Source organism: Rutilus rutilus (assembly GCF_951802725.1).
Source record: "Rutilus rutilus genome assembly, chromosome: 11".
NCBI lineage: Eukaryota > Metazoa > Chordata > Actinopteri > Cypriniformes > Leuciscidae > Rutilus > Rutilus rutilus.
Genome location: NC_140216.1, coordinates 26513638 through 26534364, shown reverse-complemented (window position 1 = coordinate 26534364; position 20727 = coordinate 26513638). Strand labels below are relative to the sequence as shown.

The 20727-nt window shown below is 38.7% G+C and overlaps 1 protein-coding gene across 4 annotated transcripts in view; it reads right to left on the bottom strand.

Annotated features, from left to right (window-relative positions):
• topaz1 (testis and ovary specific TOPAZ 1) overlaps positions 1–20727 on the bottom strand; it is a 101158-nt gene that overhangs the window by 65287 nt on the left and 15144 nt on the right. For all 4 annotated transcript variants that reach the window (XM_084424168.1, XM_084424169.1, XM_084424170.1 and 1 more), the window contains exon 9: positions 10642–10793. In XM_084424168.1, the coding sequence (XP_084280294.1) occupies positions 10642–10793 (152 nt within the window). The remainder of the gene's footprint in view (positions 1–10641; positions 10794–20727) is intronic.

The window sequence follows — 20727 nt, the reverse complement described above, 5'->3', positions numbered from 1 at the left end:
TAAATAATAATGTGGTCACAACATTGACGAAGCCTAGCCTATAAGTCACATTTTCTGTAGTTGATGAGTTGCGTAGGTTTTTTTTTTTTTTTTTACTGCAAGGAGAACATTCCGGGTTACTTGACTGTAACCCTGTTCCCTTTCAAAAGCTACAATCGATGCTGCGCTGCTTAGCACATTTGGAACGTCTTTAAACGTGAGCAGCGGTAAATATAGTGTGTAAACACGTCAATAGAATTGACCCGTAGGTAATATAGCCTCGGTCGGTGACGTCATCGGCGCGCACCCGCGACGCGAGGCTATAAATAGATGAGCCGCAGGTGCATCGTCAGATATTTAGTTTGAAGGGCAGTCCTGGGACATCATCAGCACGGCAATGCAGCACAGCATCTCGTTCCGCTTTTTCAGGGAACAGGGTTACAGTCAAGTAACCCGGAACGTTCTCTTTCAAAAGCTACAATCGATGCTGCGCTGCTTAGCGCATCGGGAACGAGAATGCCCACGCCGCCGTGCTTGAAGGTGTCTGGACTCCTTACGGTTGTGTAGGTGTGCTCACAAGAACGCAAGAAAGCCCTAGACATTAGCTTGTGATGCCGACTCAAGGACGTGAGAGCCCGGAGTGGCATGAGCATCCAAACTATAAAATCCTATGAATGTGTGCGGTGAGGACCAACCTGCCGCATCACAAACATGTTGTAAGGGGGCACAGGCTCAGAGAGAAGTAGAGGGGACATTGCGCTTTCTGATAAGAGGTGAAGAGGTCCACCTCCGCTTCGTAAAATCTGGTCCAAATCTGTTTGAATACTTCTATGTGGAGTTTCCATTCCCCTATTGGTAGTTCCTGTCTGGACAGTAAATCCGCTCCCACATTCAGGTGCCCTGAGATGTACACTGCCCTGAGTGACAGGAACTTTTCCTGGGCCCAGAGAAAGATCTGCCTCGCTATTCTGTTCAGATTGCGTGAGCGTAGACCTCCCTGGTGATTTATGTAAGAGACTGCCGCTGTGCCGCACTAGGACATGACAGGCTCTCAACTGAGGGAGAAAGTATTTCAGGGCCAGAAATACAGTCATCAGCTCGAGGTAGTTGATGTGCCAAATGAGCTGATGACCCTCCCATTCCCCTTGAGCTGAACGGCCACTTAAGACCGCTCCCCAGCCCATCAGGGAGGCGTCTGCCGTTAGCATTCTGCGACGGCAAGACGCACCTAAAGTGGGACCCAAGGCAAGGAACCGGGGTCTGAACCACGTAGAAAGGGAACGAAGCCGCAGCGCGTAACCCTTACCATAAACATGGATTTTTAGAAAGGACACAAAGCACTCAGCGAGTGCTCTTGCCTTTATTTGCCCTTGGGGATTGTATAGATGAAATCCCCCATTTTGAGCCACAACTGAAGTGGTCTCATGTGCAAAAGGCCCAGAGGAATCTATGGAGCTTAAAATATGACAATATGATTTGAATTTGAATTGTGTAAATTTGAATTATTTACAAGTGAAATCTAACAAAATTGAATTTTAGGTGGTAGTTTAAATAGTTCTGAATTTGATTTTTTTTAAACGAATATTGAACATTTGAAATTTAACAAATTGAAATGTTTTTATGGCTGAATTTGATAGACATGTATTTTCAAACAGCTAGTTTTTTTTTGTTCTGAATTTTTATACTGCAAATATTCAGTTTAAAAAAATACAGATTCAAGTTTTCAAGATGAAGAAATTCGGAACTTCAAATTCAGTTTTCTAAAATTCAATCTCAAAAATTCAAACTCAAAAATTCAGATCTTACAGAAAGTAGGTCACAGGTCATCCACAGGGAAGAGTAAAGGATCTCAGAAAAGTCGAACGGAGCATTTTGGCTGCACTGCAGTAGTTTTCTGCCGCAAACGCGGTGGTGGTTCAAGAGAATCTGTGTATCTTTTGCTCAGTCGTTTTTTTATTTAATATTAAGAGTAGAAAAATGAGAGTATTAGATTTCTAATATTCTAGTAATAATAGTGCTCCGCTGCTGCAGTTGCACGGAGCTTACAAAACTTAACGCGTGTATTGCAACTAGGCTACATTTCATTTTCTCATCAAACAACTAGACTAACGAATGGCTCGGCACAACAGAAGAGCCTAGACAGGGCTTTCTCTCTGTGTAGACCAGCAGTTGGTCTGAATTTGCTATAACCTATACTGTTGCCTATTTTTCAGACTGTAAGTCACATTTTATCATGAAACACGCTGTGATTTATTCCAAAGTGACTCAGGCATATATAATGCATTTAACGTTAAATAATCTAAATGTTGACTTTCAAAAGTAGGCGCGCCAAGAAGGCTATTCTCTGTATTTTGGTTCATTTTTGGTGAGCGCCAGAAAGATCTAGAGACCGAGACGCGCTAAAGCAGCGTTTTATTTATTTTTCAATGGCATGATATTTTGTAGTCATTTTGAATGTACACAAATAAAAATATACATTTTACTGTTTCGAATGATGTCATATTATCTCTATGACTATAAATAACAGAGTATTAAGTTATTTCCCAGCAGTGGAACAAATCCAAGTGATGGCGCTGGCGCATCGCGCTCTCACACAACACAGTATCAGTTCTTGCGTTGCTTCATATCGCAGACTGCTCATTATCAAAATAAAACACAGTCAACCAAACATATAAAAAGTTATTCTGCCTAATTTAATTGGTCTGTTGTACAATATAAAGGGCAAGCTGTGCCACACACAGTCCTACTTGTTATTCCAAACATTTCCCTTGCTGTGAAGACGCTGATTTAGCCTATAGGCTACGTGTATTTTGGGACTCGACTGAAGTATGACGCCTTCTTTATATTAATAGTTAGCATCCACATGTTACATTGCAAATATGAAAACTTTTGACTGAATGAGAGATGCGCGACCGTTTCGATTTAAATAAATTTGTTTAGGCTTGGCGTTTAAAATAGGCTAAATGTTGTTTGTAATATAGGGCACAATATAGGCTATTTTTATAGGCTATGTTGGCTATATATTATTTTATTATACAGTACCAGTCAAAAGTTTGGAAACACTACTATTTTTAATGCTTTTGCAAGAAGTCTCTTATGCTCATCAAGCCTGCAGTTAAAAAAAAACAAAAACAAAAAAACAGCAATATTATGAAATATTATTACAATTTAAAATAATGGTTCTCTTTTTTAATATACTTTAAAATGTAATTTATTTTTGTGATGCAAAGCTGAATTTTCATCAGCAAGTACTCCAGTCTTTGGTGTCTTATGATCCTTCAGAAATCATTCTAATATGATAATTTGATACTCAGTTATTATCAATGATGGAAACAGTTGTGCTGTTTAATATATTTTTTTGGAATACTTTTTTCAGGATTCATTGATGAGTAAAACGTTAACAGCATTTATTCATAAAAACAGCATTTATTCAAAATAAAAACATTTCTAACAATATAAATCGTTACCATCACCTTTTATCAATTTAACGCATTCTTGTTGAATTAAAGTACTAATTTCTTTAAAAAAAAATAGTTATTGTTCCCAAACTTTTGAACGGTAGTGTATACTGTTACAAAGATTTCTATTCTAAATAAATACAGTTCTTTTTAACTTTTTATTCATCAAATAATCCTGAAAAAAGTATCTCAGGTTATAAAAAAATATTAAGCAGCACAACTGTTTCCAACATTGATCATAAATCAGCATATTAGAATGATTTCTGAAGGATCATAAGACACCAAAGACTGGAGTACTTGCTGATGAAAATTCAGCTTTGCATCACAAAAATAAATTACATTTTAAAGTATATTAAAAAAGAGAACCATTATTTTAAATTGTAATAATATTTCATAATATTACGGTTTTTTTTTTTTTTTAACTGCAGGCTTGATGAGCATAAGAGACTTCTTTCAAAAGCATTAAAAATAGTAGTGTTTCCAAACTTTTGACTGGTACTGTACATGGCTACTTATTTTTCATTCTTGTTGTTTTCTGCATTCATTTAAGGATTTGTCATACAGTAGCCTAAGGGAAAGTAAAATAGGCTACACATAGCCTCCATGTTAATAGTGTTTATCATGTAAATGTTGTATTTTATTTACAGGTCTTTTACACTATTGCTGAATAGGCTAATATTAAAATGCGTTTTTTTATGACTATTTGACGCGCACGTTTCTCTCTCAACATGATCCGGTGTGACTTGCACTCATGTGCATGCGACTTATTTTCTGGCAAATACGGTCAGTTAAAAAATGTTGCTGTATTATTACAAAATGCAGAGAGTGGAGACCATTTGGGCGAAAAACAAACACACATATTGTGTTCATTACCCCCACCCACATTTGGGCTTAATCACTGTTATTATTAGGGGGACCTCGGAAATGTATTTAGGTGTAGACAAAATCAGTTATGTTTATTTATAAATATGAATGTACCTCGCATCTCCCGGACACTAGGTCGTAACATGGCTAGGTCGAATGGAGGGACCCGATATTGGTAAGCTTCGCCCCCAAAAGCAAACCTTGGGAACCTCCTGTGTTGTGGCAATATTTCAGATCGATCATGATGAACCAAACGTGATGTTGAATTTGCGACACGATCGTCTTTACAGTTAACATCTTGAACTTCAGCGCTTTGACTGTACGGTTTAAGCCTCGAAGATTGGACGCAACCCCCCATTCTTCTTGGGAACCAGGAAGTATCTGCTGTAATAGCCTGACTCTCTCTCTGGAAGAGGAACATGTTCTATGGCCTCTTTGCTCAGCAGAGATTGTAGCTCTTGTGACAGTACATGCGCTAGTTCCGGTCTCACGGAAGTAGATACCATGCCGTTGAAACGCGGACGACGATTAATAAATTGGATTCTGTATCCTATTTGTACTGTACTTAATACCCACGCAGAAAAGCCTGGCAGAAGTTTCCGCGCTGCCAGACTCTCTGAGAGTGGTATCAATTTGAACACTTCCTTTTGAGGGGATGTTAGATGTTTTGTGTCCTGAATGACAGCAGGAAGCAACAGAACATCTAACATTTAGCTGGAAACCGCTGCCCCCCGAATCACCAGAGGTGGCAAGGAAGTACAGTGGTTTCGTGAGGGTGTCAGGTAGGAGCTGTTTGATTTACATGCCTCGTCCCGTCGGGGCACACCCCCACAGACCTGGGACAAAACAACCCTCAGGATTTTGTCTTAGGTCTATTATGAGGCTGCTGAGTGCGACGAGCAGGTCCCCAGTTTTTACGAGGGGGAGCGCAACTCGCTACACTCTGCTTTTGAACCCTCCTTAAATGACGATGAGCAAAAAGAAGAGAAGCAAGTGTCTCTTCGGACTGGCCCATCATCGTATAACCACACACCCATAGTCTTAAGACGTCGAGGGCACAAAGATGCACAAAGAATAAGGTTTTCCCCATGAACGAGTTAACGTCATGGAGATCCTCAAGGAGGGCAGTCTAGCTGTAATCCGGCCATCACCTCGAGAACCTCTCACACGTTTTATCATAACGAGAGAAGTGTTCGGAGGCAGCTTTAATTTCTCAGAATTAAATGTGGCCAAAGAACAGCCAGACAATATTATATTATATTATATTATATATATATATATATATATATATATATATATATATATATATATATATATATATATATATATATATATCTCATATCATAGGTGTGATTGGCAAAGGACAAAAAAGCAGGAAAATATACGGCGCAAACAACGGCAAGTCTTCTACTGTATTCTCGTCCTGTTTCGACTTTATTCTCGAAATGTTTCGATTTTAATCTCGAAATGCTAGAATTTATTTTTGTTTTTTCCGTTGCGGTTCAGGGCTTCCGTAGGCTATTCTGATCTTGCTGTGACTCTAGAGGCAGTATTTTCTAACCATGTCGGGGGAGTTTTATGCGTTTTAGAATAATGTCACTTGCCAGGTCATGTAAGGGCTAGACTACAGAATTTATTATACTTGTCAAAACGAAAAATAGGAACTCCACTGTGTCTCTCTTTACATTTATTTTGTCCCGTTGTCGGCTTCAGCTAAGAAAAGAAATAGTTCGCCCCACACGTCCAAAATTCTTAGCACACTTTAGATAACCTTCCACAACGAGTGCAGGCTCTAGTCTATGGTGGAGCTCTGCTTTGAATGAAGTTCCATCATGACAAATAAATGGACTACTTGCGGAGTGACATGAAGACATGAATCCGAGGCACAAAAAACGTTGACAGCAGTGAGCGGTCATATACCCGAACCGTGCTTTACGCGCGACCCGCAAACACACAAAAAAAAAAAAACGGATTTGCATGATTTACGAGAGCATCATTTTCAGGTCGGAAAAGCCGGATTTCCGGATTTATCCGGAAGAATCACACCCCTGATATATACACTCACCTAAAGGATTATTAGGAACACCTGTTCAATTTCTCATTAATGCAATTATCTAATCAACCAATCACATGGCAGTTGCTTCAATGCATTTAGGGGTGTGGTCCTGGTCAAGACAATCTCCTGAACTCCAAACTGAATGTCAGAATGGGAAAGAAAGGTGATTTAAGCAATTTTGAGCGTGGCATGGTTGTTGGTGCCAGACGGGCCGGTCTGAGTATTTCACAATCTGCTCAGTTACTGGGATTTTCACGCACAACCATTTCTAGGGTTTACAAAGAATGGTGTGAAAAGGGAAAAACATCCAGTATGCGGCAGTCCTGTGGGCGAAAATGCCTTGTTGATGCTAGAGGTCAGAGGAGAACGGGCCGACTGATTCAATCTGATAGAAGAGCAACTTTGACTGAAATAACCACTCGTTACAACCGAGGTATGCAGCAAAGCATTTGTGAAGCCACAACACGCACAACCTTGAGGCGGATGGGCTACAACAGCAGAAGACCCCACCGGGTACCACTCATCTCCACTACAAATAGGAAAAAGAGGCTACAATTTGCACGAGCTCACCAAAATTGGACAGTTGAAGACTGGAAAAATGTTGCCTGGTCTGATGAGTCTCGATTTCTGTTGAGACATTCAGATGGTAGAGTCAGAATTTGGCATAAACAGAATGAGAACATGGATCCATCATGCCTTGTTACCACTGTGCAGGCTGGTGGTGGTGGTGTAATGGTGTGGGGGATGTTTTCTTGGCACACTTTAGGCCCCTTAGTGCCAATTGGGCATCATTTAAATGCCACGGCCTACCTGAGCATTGTTTCTGACCATGTCCATCCCTTTATGACCACCATGTACCCATCCTCTGATGGCTACTTCCAGCAGGATAAATGCACCATGTCACAAAGCTCGAATCATTTCAAATTGGTTTCTTGAACATGACAATGAGTTCACTGTACTAAAATGGCCCCCACAGTCACCAGATCTCAACCCAAAAGAGCATCTTTGGGATGTGGTGGAACGGAAGCTTCGTGCCCTGGATGTGCATCCCACAAATCTCCATCAACTGCAAGATGCTATCCTATCAATATGGGCCAACATTTCTAAAGAATGCTTTCAGCACCTTGTTGAATCAATGCCACGTAGAATTAAGGCAGTTCTGAAGGCGAAAGGGGGTCAAACACAGTATTAGTATGGTGTTCCTAATAATCCTTTAGGTGAGTGTATACACACACACACACAATACATATCAGTTCCTCAGCAATAAACACAGCCAAAATCAATCAGACAAGCAAACACGGTCTGGATGAGAGGCTGTGTTTAACCCTCTGGGGTCTGAGCTGTTTTCTGGGCCCTGGAGGTGTTCTGACATGCTCTGACATTTGTGCTTATTTCTGTTACTTGTGACATTTTCATGGCTAAAGTCTAATTACACTGTATTCAGCACAAACTCTGCTACAATAATATATCAGCAGCATGTGTGTAAAAGTTTGTTGTTTTGAGATAATGACATTTATGCGTGGTTTGTGAAAAAAAATAAAAAAAAATAATTCTCACTGAAATAAGGTCATGAAACCCATACTGATTATTTCTTCACAAGACTTTTGAAAATTGTATGACGTAGCCTAGAATATTTGCTCTAAAACTATGTGAAAATCACCCTGACTGCTCATTCAGATAAGACAATATATTGATTTAAAAATTTTACGACGTGTTTTGTGTGAAAAAGCTTTATGCGGGAGCTCATTAATATGTAAGCTTTTCACACCTGAGAAAGACAAAGACCCTCCCCTAACGGCTCTATTAGGAGCTATCAGGCCCTGTCATTCTGAGCAACCTTGCACAAAGAATGAGGAGATTTAAAAAAGAATGGCTTTTAGATTTTTTGGATTTATTTACAACACAACATAATCCAAAGATACACAACAAATGACAAAAAAGCACTCATTGAAAACAATGATCCAAAGACAGAGACCTTTGTGCCATTCCTAAAAACATTGTACATACCTTTCATTTCCAAGGTGTTTGATTTTCACTTTACCGAGTGAAATGTACAGAGACTCATGTGAATGTTGAAGTCAGCAGGACTCAGTGGCATCTGGGCCCTGAAAGAAAAAAAAAGTGAACATACTGATATCAAGAGAAAGGCCTGCACGGTTTTGGGAATAAATTTTAGATTTTTCTGGTTAAAATTGCTTTTTAAAATTCACAGAATACACACACACACACACACACATAAATGTTTCCAACAATATATAATATAATGAACACCAGGTTTGTTGTGCCTTGTAGGCATAGGCTATGCGCAGTGCTGCATAAAATAATAATAACAATAACCTATAGCAGCCTATAAATCTTCCAAAATATTTCAGTAACAACTAAGCTAGAGAAAAATATATTGATTATCATGTTACTTCAAATGTTTCCATTCGTTATGATGATATGAAATAATAGTAAAAACATGAAGCCGTTTGGTGCTTTTCAAACGCGATCCAAAATATGATACATTCAAACGCGATCGCGCTCAAATATAAAACATTATGGTTACCATATACATATCTACATTTGAGCAGATATCCACAAACAAACAGTAACAGTAAACACGGGTCTAAATATTATAATATTCACCATATATCTAGCAACAGTTCAACTGCAATGTGAAATTTATGCAACAATAACAAACTAATATGTAAGAATTTCTTACCTTACATCTTTCTTGTCTTCAAATCGCGTTCTTCTTCTTCTTCTGAGGTAGCCTAAATCCAATGTAAGCTCACGGCGCGTCTTTCAAACTCGACGAAAAGCAGAGACTTGTGAAGTGTTTTGGTGCTTTGTTTTTGAGGTAATGAGCGCGTTCGCGTTCCATGTGGAGATTTGCATGTCAATCTCCTTTGCGCGAGTGGGCGTGTTCAAATTAAAAATAATTAGGAAGCGTTTGAGAAGCTGGACATCTTGTTGGTTTTATACAAATTACTTAAACAGAGAATATTTGTTTTCAGTTTGAATCCGATCATTTAAAAGTACACACTTAAATGTTTATAAAAGTATATGGCTCATAAATGTGTGACAAGTATTCGCTGAGTTTTGTTTCAGTTTATAGACGTGCTCAAGAAAAAAAAGGTTGGAGAGATAGCCCGCGAGCATCTCTCCAAACTGAGGCAGCATCATATAATCGCGTGCCCTCGCACCCGCGATAGTAGAATGGGTCGATGTCGAGGACACAAGACACAAATATTTACAATCTTTATTTACAGACCGTGAGTGTTTTATGGGACTCTTTTTGTTGTGATCAGAGTAATCTGGCCACTGCACGAGCGATCGCCCCAAGCAGTTCTCCTTTTATTATCTCGGGAGAAACGCTCGGAGGCGGCAAACTCAAGAGATTCAATGTCCTCTGCCCGAGCCGAAGAAGCACCGTGGCACGGTAGTCAGGCAAAGGACATCGCGATCTGGAGAGAGAGCGAGCGATAGGGACGCACCGTCTCTCGTTCCTCAGTCAGATTGACATGCGAGCCCCACAATCATTGTGGGCGCTACCCCTTTGAAATAAGCAAAGCGAACGCGAAGCACTTTAACTGTGAACATTCCACTGTGCTCGCAATCACCATGCTCAAATGCAAGGGCAGCATGCGTGTATCCAGTTCTGACATAGGACGAGAACATGGAGGGACACAGCGCTTACTCTGCTGTTCACTCATTTTTAACCAGCTGATTTCTTCTAACTTGAACTCTTTTCACTTGTATGTTGAGATGAGAAAGATAAATCTGCACACTGCCAGTTTTGAACACTAACTCCTAACAAAGATCTGAAGTGAGTTTTGTAGAGAGATTGCTTGACACACATACACAGAGTGGTCTGAAAACAAAAGACCTGACGATACACCTGCGGCTCATCTATTTATAGCCTCGCGTCGCGGGTGCGCGCCGATGACATCACCCACCGAGGCTAGGCTATATTACCTCTGGGTCAATTCTATTGACGTGTTTACACACTATATTCACAGCTGGTCAAGTTTAAAGACGTTCCCAATGCGCTAAACAGCGCAGCATCGATTGTAGCTTTTGAAAGGGAACAGACTAACATATATTAAGAAATAATTTTAATGAAATATGGGTTATTGAGAAAGCACAAATCAAACACAATTTTGACATATACTGTTCTGTTTGAATCCATTCTTCAGTGTACCCACAGTGGCAAAAAACATATTCTGGTTGAGTACCATCTGTACACACATAAAATCTTATTCCACAAAAGAACACAAGACCACAAGGTACCCAACTCACCAGCCTCTTGTGTGCGAGAAGCAAGTTAATGACTGCCTCAAATTCTCTGAGCAAACACATATTGAGGAGAGACGAGAGCAGAGAATTGACTGTCTCCTGGTTGAAACTCCCGCTGGGAGAGCATTTATTGTAATATCCCATAAACACTTCCACTTCACATAGAAAAGACAGACAGAAAAGCCATTTAGTCAACCAAGGATTATTTATCTGTTTGACAGCATAATTCACCCAAAAAAAGAGGAGAAGTACAGAGGGCATGCACTAGTGTTTTCACAATACTGGAATCTCCAACTTCGATACGATACCTTGAAAAATATAGATTTTTGATACCACAGGGAAAACTGCCATATATAAAGCCATGCAGATAATTTGTTATCTAATTTGTTTTTGATAATTTTGATAATTTTGTTGTAGCTTTTACACGGCCCAGGAAGGCTTTATTTGAAGTACATTTACAAAAAAAAAAAAAAGACAAGTAAACAGTCAGTAATAAAATAAGAACAAATAATAAAATTGCAAATGATAGCACAAATAAATAAAATAGAATAAAGAGACCAATGAAATAAACATTGATTTAAGTTTTTCAGGTGGGTTTAAAGTGCCCCTATTATGCTATTTTAAAGTTTCCTAATGTTGTTTTGGAGTCTCCTACAACAGGTTTACATGCATCAAAGGTAAAAAAAAAAAACTTTAATTTCTTCATAATATACATTTGCACATCACCACATTTTAAATAATTCTCAAACCATTTGTCAGATGAATCAATCTCTCTAAATCCCTCCTTTCCACAAGCTGATAAATGTTGCAGATATGTTTTACTATGCACAAACAAATGCCTTTCAACTTATGTGTGCAAAATTCAGAAGTAAATGAAGGTGCAGCAATTTGTACAAATAGAGAGTCTGTAGGCCTACTATGTGTTGTAGCCATTAAATAAGCTCATTTATTTTCATATTTGTTCAAATATTATAATATTTTTTTCCATCTATGTTGAATATGAAAAGTGAACAGCATGAGTAAGATAGGATGTGAAATATATCAAGAGACATGGAGTGGGTAACCAGTGTCGATTAATAAATTGAATTCAACTAAATCTTAATTTTAAGACATTTTTCATCAACGAATTGCCTGTATTTAATAAATAAGAAGCAAATATAGCAGACAATATAATCATGGAGGTGCCAGCGCCGCGGTCACTTGCATTGCACGTGAACTAGAGCGCAACTCATCATAAATTAACCGAAACTCAATGTATGCCTCACAGACATAAGAAATATATCTAAAGGAAGCTTGAAATGTCTTTAAACCAAACAATTCAAAACGAAAAGAAATAGGCAACCCTCTGATTATGTAATCCATGATGTGCATTTCTCTCTGCGCATTCACTACGGAGATGGCGATTGTCAACTTCATCTTTGCAGTTGCAGCCGACACTGTTTATTAATAAAAATCAATGCACATAAATCTGTCACCTGATTTATAAATGCACATCTTGCTTGTTGCACGCACACATATGTACATATTACGAAATAACGAGATATGTTGAAATAACATTATTAATAATAGCCTAATATATCTTTAAGAATATTTGATTGAATGCTGAATGTTGTGCTTGTTCAATTTAATAAAATTAATACTTTAATTGTGATAATTAAAATAATTGAATATTAAATATTAAGTGGCCTATGTTTGCTCATTTATTAATAGTATTTATATATAATATGTCTAGCACCCCCTCAGCACCTGCGTTAAAAAATTATATGGTGCCGCCCCTTATATCGGCCTTGATTTTTTGGGCCCAATCTAAGCTCTACCTTCAATCTTTAAATATGTGATAAGCCTCCGAATCGTGTGATGCGTCCGAACAGCGGCATCTGGTGGTTGAATGTCATCATTCTACAACATTATTTATCCGGGGAAAAAGAAAAAAAAACTTCATCATTTGGGTTAAAATTCAGTTGTTGTTGTTGTTTCAGTTGTTATGTTGTTTTGCACTTTTTAGCACAAATATTTTTAAATATTGGTATAGTTTGTTAAAATTGCACATTGCAACTTATTTTGAAAAGCTGGTTATTTATAAATTATAAATTGTTATTTAAATGTAATATTTAGTGTTTAATAAATAATTGTTAAATTTAGTACAGAGCCTGTAGTCTATCACACAATAGACTATACAATCTATATATTGGTTTAGATACATCGGTTTCTTCAAGTATATATTGATACATATTGGTCTTCTTTGATTAACGTGACAGGCAGCAGCAGGTTTATTAGGCTGTTGTCACTTTAAGAGATTATGCACGGATCCAATATACTGATACACAACGTGCGTTTTCTCTTGACTATTTACTTTCTAAAACTGACTGCATTTACCGGAATACTTGTCAAGACAGGCATTTAGAATTTTTTTTATATATATTTGACCATTTAAGCGCAATAAGCCACGAAAAAGAAGTCAATTTGGTACTCACAATCTGTTTGAGGCAGCTTTATGAGAGCGGCCCTTATATAGAACAGTGGTCCACGCGCATTTGGTGTTAGCACGAAACCTGTGGGAATGAGTAAAATTATGCGCAATATAAGCACTATTCAACTGGAGCAAATGAGACGAGCGAGTGACAGGAGGCAGGTATGTGTCAATTCGCCGTCGGACAGAAGAGAGCGTGAGAATGTGCAGCTGGTCTCTTGTATTGAAGAAAAGCAGTATTGGAACCGTTTCAGATATTTCAGTATTGATACATATCAAAAACATCTATATTTTTGACAATACTAGTATGCACATGACATCACAGCAGGTGGAAATCACTGTGGTTACACCCACTGAGTGACAGCATTGGTGTTCAGCTTGAATGCTGCGAAAAACCCACACAAAACACTAGGGTTGCATGTATTTGTTCTTAAAGTGATAGCAGCCTAACAATTCTTCTGACATCTGTGCAATTAATGTTAATTAAACAACAAAAGACAAAGAGAAAATTTTATCGCTGATCTTGACTAAATAATGTTTGTAATGTATATTTTATTTATAATGTGCAGTGTTATTTTACATTTGATACCAGTTTCTGTCCCTGAATAATAGACCTACCTGAAAATCTTAAAACACTGTGCATTTTATTTGCATCTTAATTCAGTTGTATTTATTTGCACTATTGCTAATTGATTTGTTCTTATTTAATTTCTGAGTGTTTACTTGTCTTTAATAATGCTTGAAATTTAATTAGTTATGCTAGTTGTTTTTGCTGTGGTACTTTTGTTAAAACCATAGACAAAGTTCCTTGTAAGTATTCTTTAGCCTGTTGATTTTTTTGTTAATGGTATTCAGCTGCAACGGAATGTTTTGCAAAAAAACCTGAATAAATGTGAATGATATCTATGGTTTTTTTTTTTGTTTTGTTTTTTTCTAATTGGAATCAAAACTAGGAATCTATAAGAATCGGGAAGCAGTAATGGAATTGCTAAAATTCAAACGATACCCAACCCTACAAAACGCATCTAAAAACAAGAAAGTGCTATGCGATTGACACTACAAATAGATTCAACAAGAAATGGGAGTTATCTTTTTAAAAACCGCAAAAAAACTACTGAAAAGAGAAGCAAATGAATCACTGCAATTCACAGAAACAAATGGAACCCAGGCAGTGAAAGGTGGATTTGCAAAATGGATTACCATTTTGTATGAGATATGTTGAATTTTGGGGTAAAATCATAACCTAGGTTATAAATTGTATTAACTTATCAATTAAATATTTACCATTGTATTCTACAAAGTATGTGTTCTACAAAGGGAGATGGTTAGATGTTAGACAAACTGTATTGTCTGTATTGTCTGTATTGTCTGGTAGGCTTGCTGCAGTAGTCGGTGTTACCGGTGTTACACAGTGTTCGGCCGTACACACAGATTACATTACTTGCCCACCGTGACACTGCCCCCGTTGCTGTTTTGCTTTTTTTATAGAAAAAAACAACAACATTTAGTTAAGTTGGACAGCAAACGCTACATTTATAAACTGAAAGTGTCTGCTCTGCTCCATATTTAGCATGAGCTGCAGAGTCGCAGGACAGTGGAGCAGGAGTCTGATTTCACTTATCACGTGACGTGGGTAAAGAGAGATGAGATGACTGACAGGACGATGATGGAGGATTTGGTGCACAGAACAGATCCTGAGCATCATTGGCTGCGTTTACACTTGGCATTAACATGCGATCACCGTGATCCAATCAAGCAGACCGGATCATAGGTTTACACCTGTCCACATCAAGTGGCTTCTGTATCTGGATAACAGATCAGATCTCGCATTCCCAAAGAAAAAAAAAGGATGGCTCTGGTACAAAGTCGACCTCAAGTGGTGGGTTTTCTTTTAAAAACAGTTTTCAGTTGGGGGACATTTTACAAATCTCACAAAATGGAGGAAACGGTAACGGTACAGAGAAACGTATGGGTCCGAGAACGTTGCCAGCTGTGGTGGGAAAAATGTGCGTTCTTTACAGAAAATGAAAGGTTCTGCAACTTTTGGGTGCGAAGGCAAACATTTCAGTATATTTGCGATGTACTTCACACTCGACTGTATCGCAAAACCACACAGCTCTCAGTTCCGGAGAGAGGAAGGGGAATAATGACAGTGGGCAGGGTTTTGTGTGACGTCCACCTGTGAATGCAGACACGATGGCTAGATTGCGTTTACGTTACACTGAGATCCAATTCGTCCTCGACTACCTCCGAACCTGGACACGCTAATCGGATAACATTCCGATCAGAAGTCACTTGTCTTTTCAATGTGAATGTGGACAACATCCAGATCCAGGTTGCATGTTAATTGTGACCAAGTGTAAACGCAGCCATTGACAAATATCTTACCTAGTAAAATGTGCGGTCAGTACCACTGCTCCCTATACACATACGTGTTATTGGTAATACCGGTTTATTTTTACTAGTGTAAAAATATCCTCACCGTGACATCCCTACCTTGCGGTTATCCAGATAACTTTAAACATTTCTACAAAATAAATTGAAACACCAGAATATCCATTGATGTCCTCGTCACTTTAATTTCGCCAACAAATCCCGTCTTAAAGTATGACCAAGCGTATAGTCAATTTAATAGTATAGAATAGGGCTGGGAGATATGGCGATATTACCATATATATCGACGATGTCTCGCAAGTATCGCAATGTTGATTATACTGTAACAGTCAGTTTCCAGACAATAATCATCAATATTGGGAAAAAAATTGACAAATATATTTTACATAGCCCCATAGTTACCATACACATATTTATTCACATGCAACAGCATGAATGAAATATTTTCTATAGTCTAGTAGTTAGTAGGGTTAGAAATCGATTCTTCTTGATAGCATTCCTTAAGTGCAAGACGCCTCTTATATGGTGCACGGACAAATACATGCATAATTGTGTCAAAATATCCCCGTAAACAGACGGTTTTGTCTTTTGAGAAAGAAAAACAGTATGCCTATTGAATCCGTGCATTGACAGCCTATACTTGCTGCCACCATTAATGTTGAACAAAGAACAAAAGAAAAAGAAAACCACTCACTGAACTTTTGTAATTTTAAGGCCTAGGCTAATTTTATTTGCCTATTGTTTGGTCCTGACTGCTCTAACGGCAACATGTGTCTGTGTATCCGACTTTGAGATGCGTTCCCTGTCAAACATCATTTATCTCTACTTTTGTAAAAAGAAAAAGTATAGCCTATTTTTTCTGGATTTCTTTGTTCTGCAGACAAAAACAATTAAACTGTACCTTATTAATTTGGAATAGCAGAGATATCTCCCATTTTAAAAATAATATTATCAAGTAGGCCTATTTTATTTTGGTCTGCAGTCTAAAAGTTAATCAGAAAAAAAATGGTATAAGTAACTGCACCTGTTTCTGAATAATAATTTAAATAGGCCTAATCAAAAAAATCAAAAACGTTATTACCATTGTAATTAAAATGATTTTATAAATACAATTTAGTTATACTGCAAACGGATGTAGAAATTGCAGTGCTTTGAATATCTCATGCACACGTTAAGAGTTTACAATGTTGGCAGCTCCGTTACAGCATCTTGGGAGCGTTATGCTTTGCTGTAGATACAATTTTTTTTTTTTTTTAATACTTCTGTTTCTAAATAAATAAAGCAGTAATTTTTATTTCGTAAGCGACTTAAAAGGATAGTTCACCCAACAATTTAAATTAGCCCATGATTTTCACACCCTCAATCATCCTCGGTGTATATGACATTCTTCTTTCAGACGAATACAATCGGAGTTACCGTATTTTCCGGACTATAAGTCGCTCTGGAGTGTAAGACTTGAGAAATTAGAAAATGCCGGATAAGGATAATATGGTTAAGGAGCAACCAGACCCTGAGAAGACAGGATCTTGCTGGAAATTACCATTTGAACGTTTGAGACAAAAGTCTCACCTCCGAGTCATCCTAATCTACATTTCATTCCCTCATCCCTCAACCCCTCTCTCTTTCATACTCAGATCACCTGAATTCACCCAAGAAAATACATGGTTTCAATGTTAATAATTATCATCCAGTTTTATAAATGTTTGGTATCATTTGAAATGTCTCAGTGCGACTGGTACAAAGGTCTCATTTCCAAATAGGTAAAACAAAAAGTAATAAGGTTTTTAGGAGTTTAGAGATAGCTGACACACAAAGGAAGGTGGTCTCCTGGCAAATGGTCTCATACCCCCAAAAGGTGTAACCTCTGAATGCAAATTTCCATTGTTAGCACATGTTTCCATGTGAAAGAGGTTCTGTCTATATAATGGAATTCAGCAAAGGGCTCTGGGCCTTTTTGTAAATCAAGTTGACCCATGATGCTAAGAGTGAACTCTTAGCATCATGTATCTTAATGTTGGGTTTGCATCTCTTCTCTTTATTCCAGAGCATTTGATGTTTTGTATCGATTATCTTTGAATTGATTATGAAATCGGCATGATACATTTACCTGACAATAAATTGTTACATTTGATTATTCTAACTGACTTTGACATTTTCATTAAAGAGTTAAAAAGAATAGTCAAACATTCGCTCACATTTAATGATGCACAGATATCATTAAAACATTTTCATTTACTGAGTCAGATGAAATAACGAGACAATACATATTCAAATGTATTGCATTTAATCAAAATTACTTTGCCTCGAAAAAAAGACAGTAACACGTAAAGACTAGAGCCCGACCGATATGGATTTTTGGGGGCCGATGCCGATGCCGATATTAACTCGAAAAGAGCCGATTTATAAGCCGATATTTAGATTTTGAAAATAAACTGGATATTAGACCCATTTCCTATAAACTGCACTTACACAACATTCAAAATATCTGCCTGTTCTATGTATGTGGGGTGTATAAATACAAACTTAAGATATGAAACGTAAAGTCCTTTGAACAAAAAAACAACAACAACAACCAAATCAAAGTTACCAGTTTTAAAAGACTTGGTTCATAAATATAACTTTGCATAGGACTGGAGACAAATTCTGTTAAGTTCTGATAAATAACAACAACAATCTCTCTCTCTCTCTCTCTCTGCGTCTCACGCACGCACGCACGCACCTCTCTCTCTCTCTCTCTCTCTCTCTCTCTCTCTCTCTCTCTGCGTCTCGCGCGTGCACCCCTCTCTCTCGCTCGTTCTGCGTCTCTCGCGCGCACCTCCCCCTCTCTCTCTCTCTCTCTCTCTCTCTCTCTCTCTCTCTCTCTCTCTCTCTCTCTCTCTCTCTCTCTCTCTCTCTCTCTCTCTCTCTCTCTCTCTCTCTCTCTCTCTCTCTCTCTCTCTCTCTCTCTCTCTCTCTCTCTCTCTCTCTCTCTCTGCATCTCGCGCGCACACCTCTCTCTCTCTTTCTCTCTCTCTCTCTGCGTCTCGCGCGCGCACCTCTCTCTCTCTCTCTCTCGCTCTGCGTCTCAAATTGTAAAAAAAAAAAAAAAAAAATTCACTTGTTACAGTGCGTAAATCAGACCTTTCAGGCTATAGCGAACGCAAATAAGCCTTATGCCAACATTATTATTAGCCTACAACTAAATTGTCGTCATTAAATAAGAAAACTAAATAATTGTGTAACGTTAGATGATTTGCTTTGTGTAACCCGACATCAGACATTAGGCCGAAGTATTTTTTGCACACAGTGCCGCGACCAATTCTGTTTCCTCACTCCTTTATGACTGCCTGCACATTCACTGTCCTCGCGGCGGCTGCAACTTGCGCTCTCTAAAATTAGCTTATCAATGCATATCTAAATTCGCGCCTTTCTGTATCTTTGAAAAAAGAAACAAAAAAGATGCCGCAGCCAATGAGCAGCCGGCGGGGGCTGGATGCAGGACGACTCAATCTCCACGGACAGTTTTTAATATTTTATCAGACAATATCTACTCAATATTTTGCTTAAGTGTAATCTCGGGACAATTAAGGCCGGATTCGGGACAACAGCTCAGATTTCGGGACTGTCCCGAATTGGGACTTCTGGTCACCCTACCATGAACTCACTTAACCGTTGTTCTCTCTGCCTGACTCTGGCTGGATTAGCAGGCTGCAGGATATGTGGCGCGTTATACACGAGTGTTGTCAACTGGGACGTTGTACAGCGCCCTCTGGACGACAAACTATATAACGCAAACACTTATAACATGGTTGAAGACTGTCTCGTCCGTTTTTTTTTTTTTTTTTTTTTTTTTTTATTAATCGGCCGTTATTAATGCCGATACCGATAGATTGGAAAATGCCTAATATCGGCCGATAATATCGGCCTGCCGATATATCGGTCGGGCTCTAGTAAAGACCTTCCACGCTGGTCGGATGCCGGACTTTTGGGCCGATCGAGCGCGAGCTTACAGGAGTATAAGTCGCATCAGTCAAAAAATGCGTCATGAAGAGGAAAAAAAACATATATAAAGTCAAAGACTATATAATAATCCAATATATCAATATAATATAATAAGTCCAATATAATAAGACCAAGAACAGACATTTAATCTGGCAAGTTATTCAACTACACAATAGCACACAGAACAACAGGCTGAATAGGTGTCCAGTATGTTAACGTAACATTACCTAGGGCAGTAACCGAAATCGCAACACTCAGATACACGAACCCAGTGTTTCCCCTACCATTATATAAGGGGGACGCCCCGCCCTCCTAACGGCTTGCCCCGCCCCCCTTGAAGGTCAAGTAAATTTGATTTGATTTTCTTTATAGCACCAGATTACAACTTGTTATTTTATTAAACAAACTAAATAGCCCTTAAGTAATATGTTATTTATCTTATTTCCACGATGGCATGTCTTTTCTGTGTTTGTCTGTCATGTCTGTTCTGTTCTGTTCAAATGTCTGTTCTGTCTGTGTTACAATTATCCCAATGAGTGCGCACGCGTGCACACTCACACACAAACAAACACTTGCGTTACATACAGATGAGCACTAGCGGACAGAGAGCGCGCGACGGGAAATATGTTGCGTCAACCAGATGAAAACCAGACAAAAATATTTGCGTTTTTTAAACGCTCACAGGGAACTGAAGATGGCAACACTCGCTCTACTGCGAGTAGCAGCCGGAGTAGCTCTCCTGCTCCAAGTCTAAAGGTCCTTGCACACTGAGTCCGAAATTTTCGCATGCGTTTTTTCGTATTCGTGAATATTCGTGATTCTGTGGCTCTAAATTGTCAAAACACCATTCAAAATGCTTGCTACGGACACGAAAAACGAACCTGATTCGTTTATTTTTTTGACGGACGAAAGTTTCGGAGGCAGTGTGCAAGCGTGATTGACATAACGTGAGGTCGTATTTATTTTTTAACGTGCGGAAATTTCGGATGCGAATTTCGGCCTTAACGCCCGTTTCACACATACTCTGTTTGCAGTGCGTTTTTTTTTTTCGTACCCATGTTAACAGGTTTCACACTGCACGCGGTTGCAGTCCGTCGATCCGTCACAGGTGCGGTGCGTATACAGCAGTGCAGAGATCGTTTCCACACCGAGTCTATTTTTGCTGTGCTGCACGCGCTGAATTAAAGTGACAGCGCATGGTTCGTGGTCAAAATGAACAAATGAACAACAATGAATGAGCAATA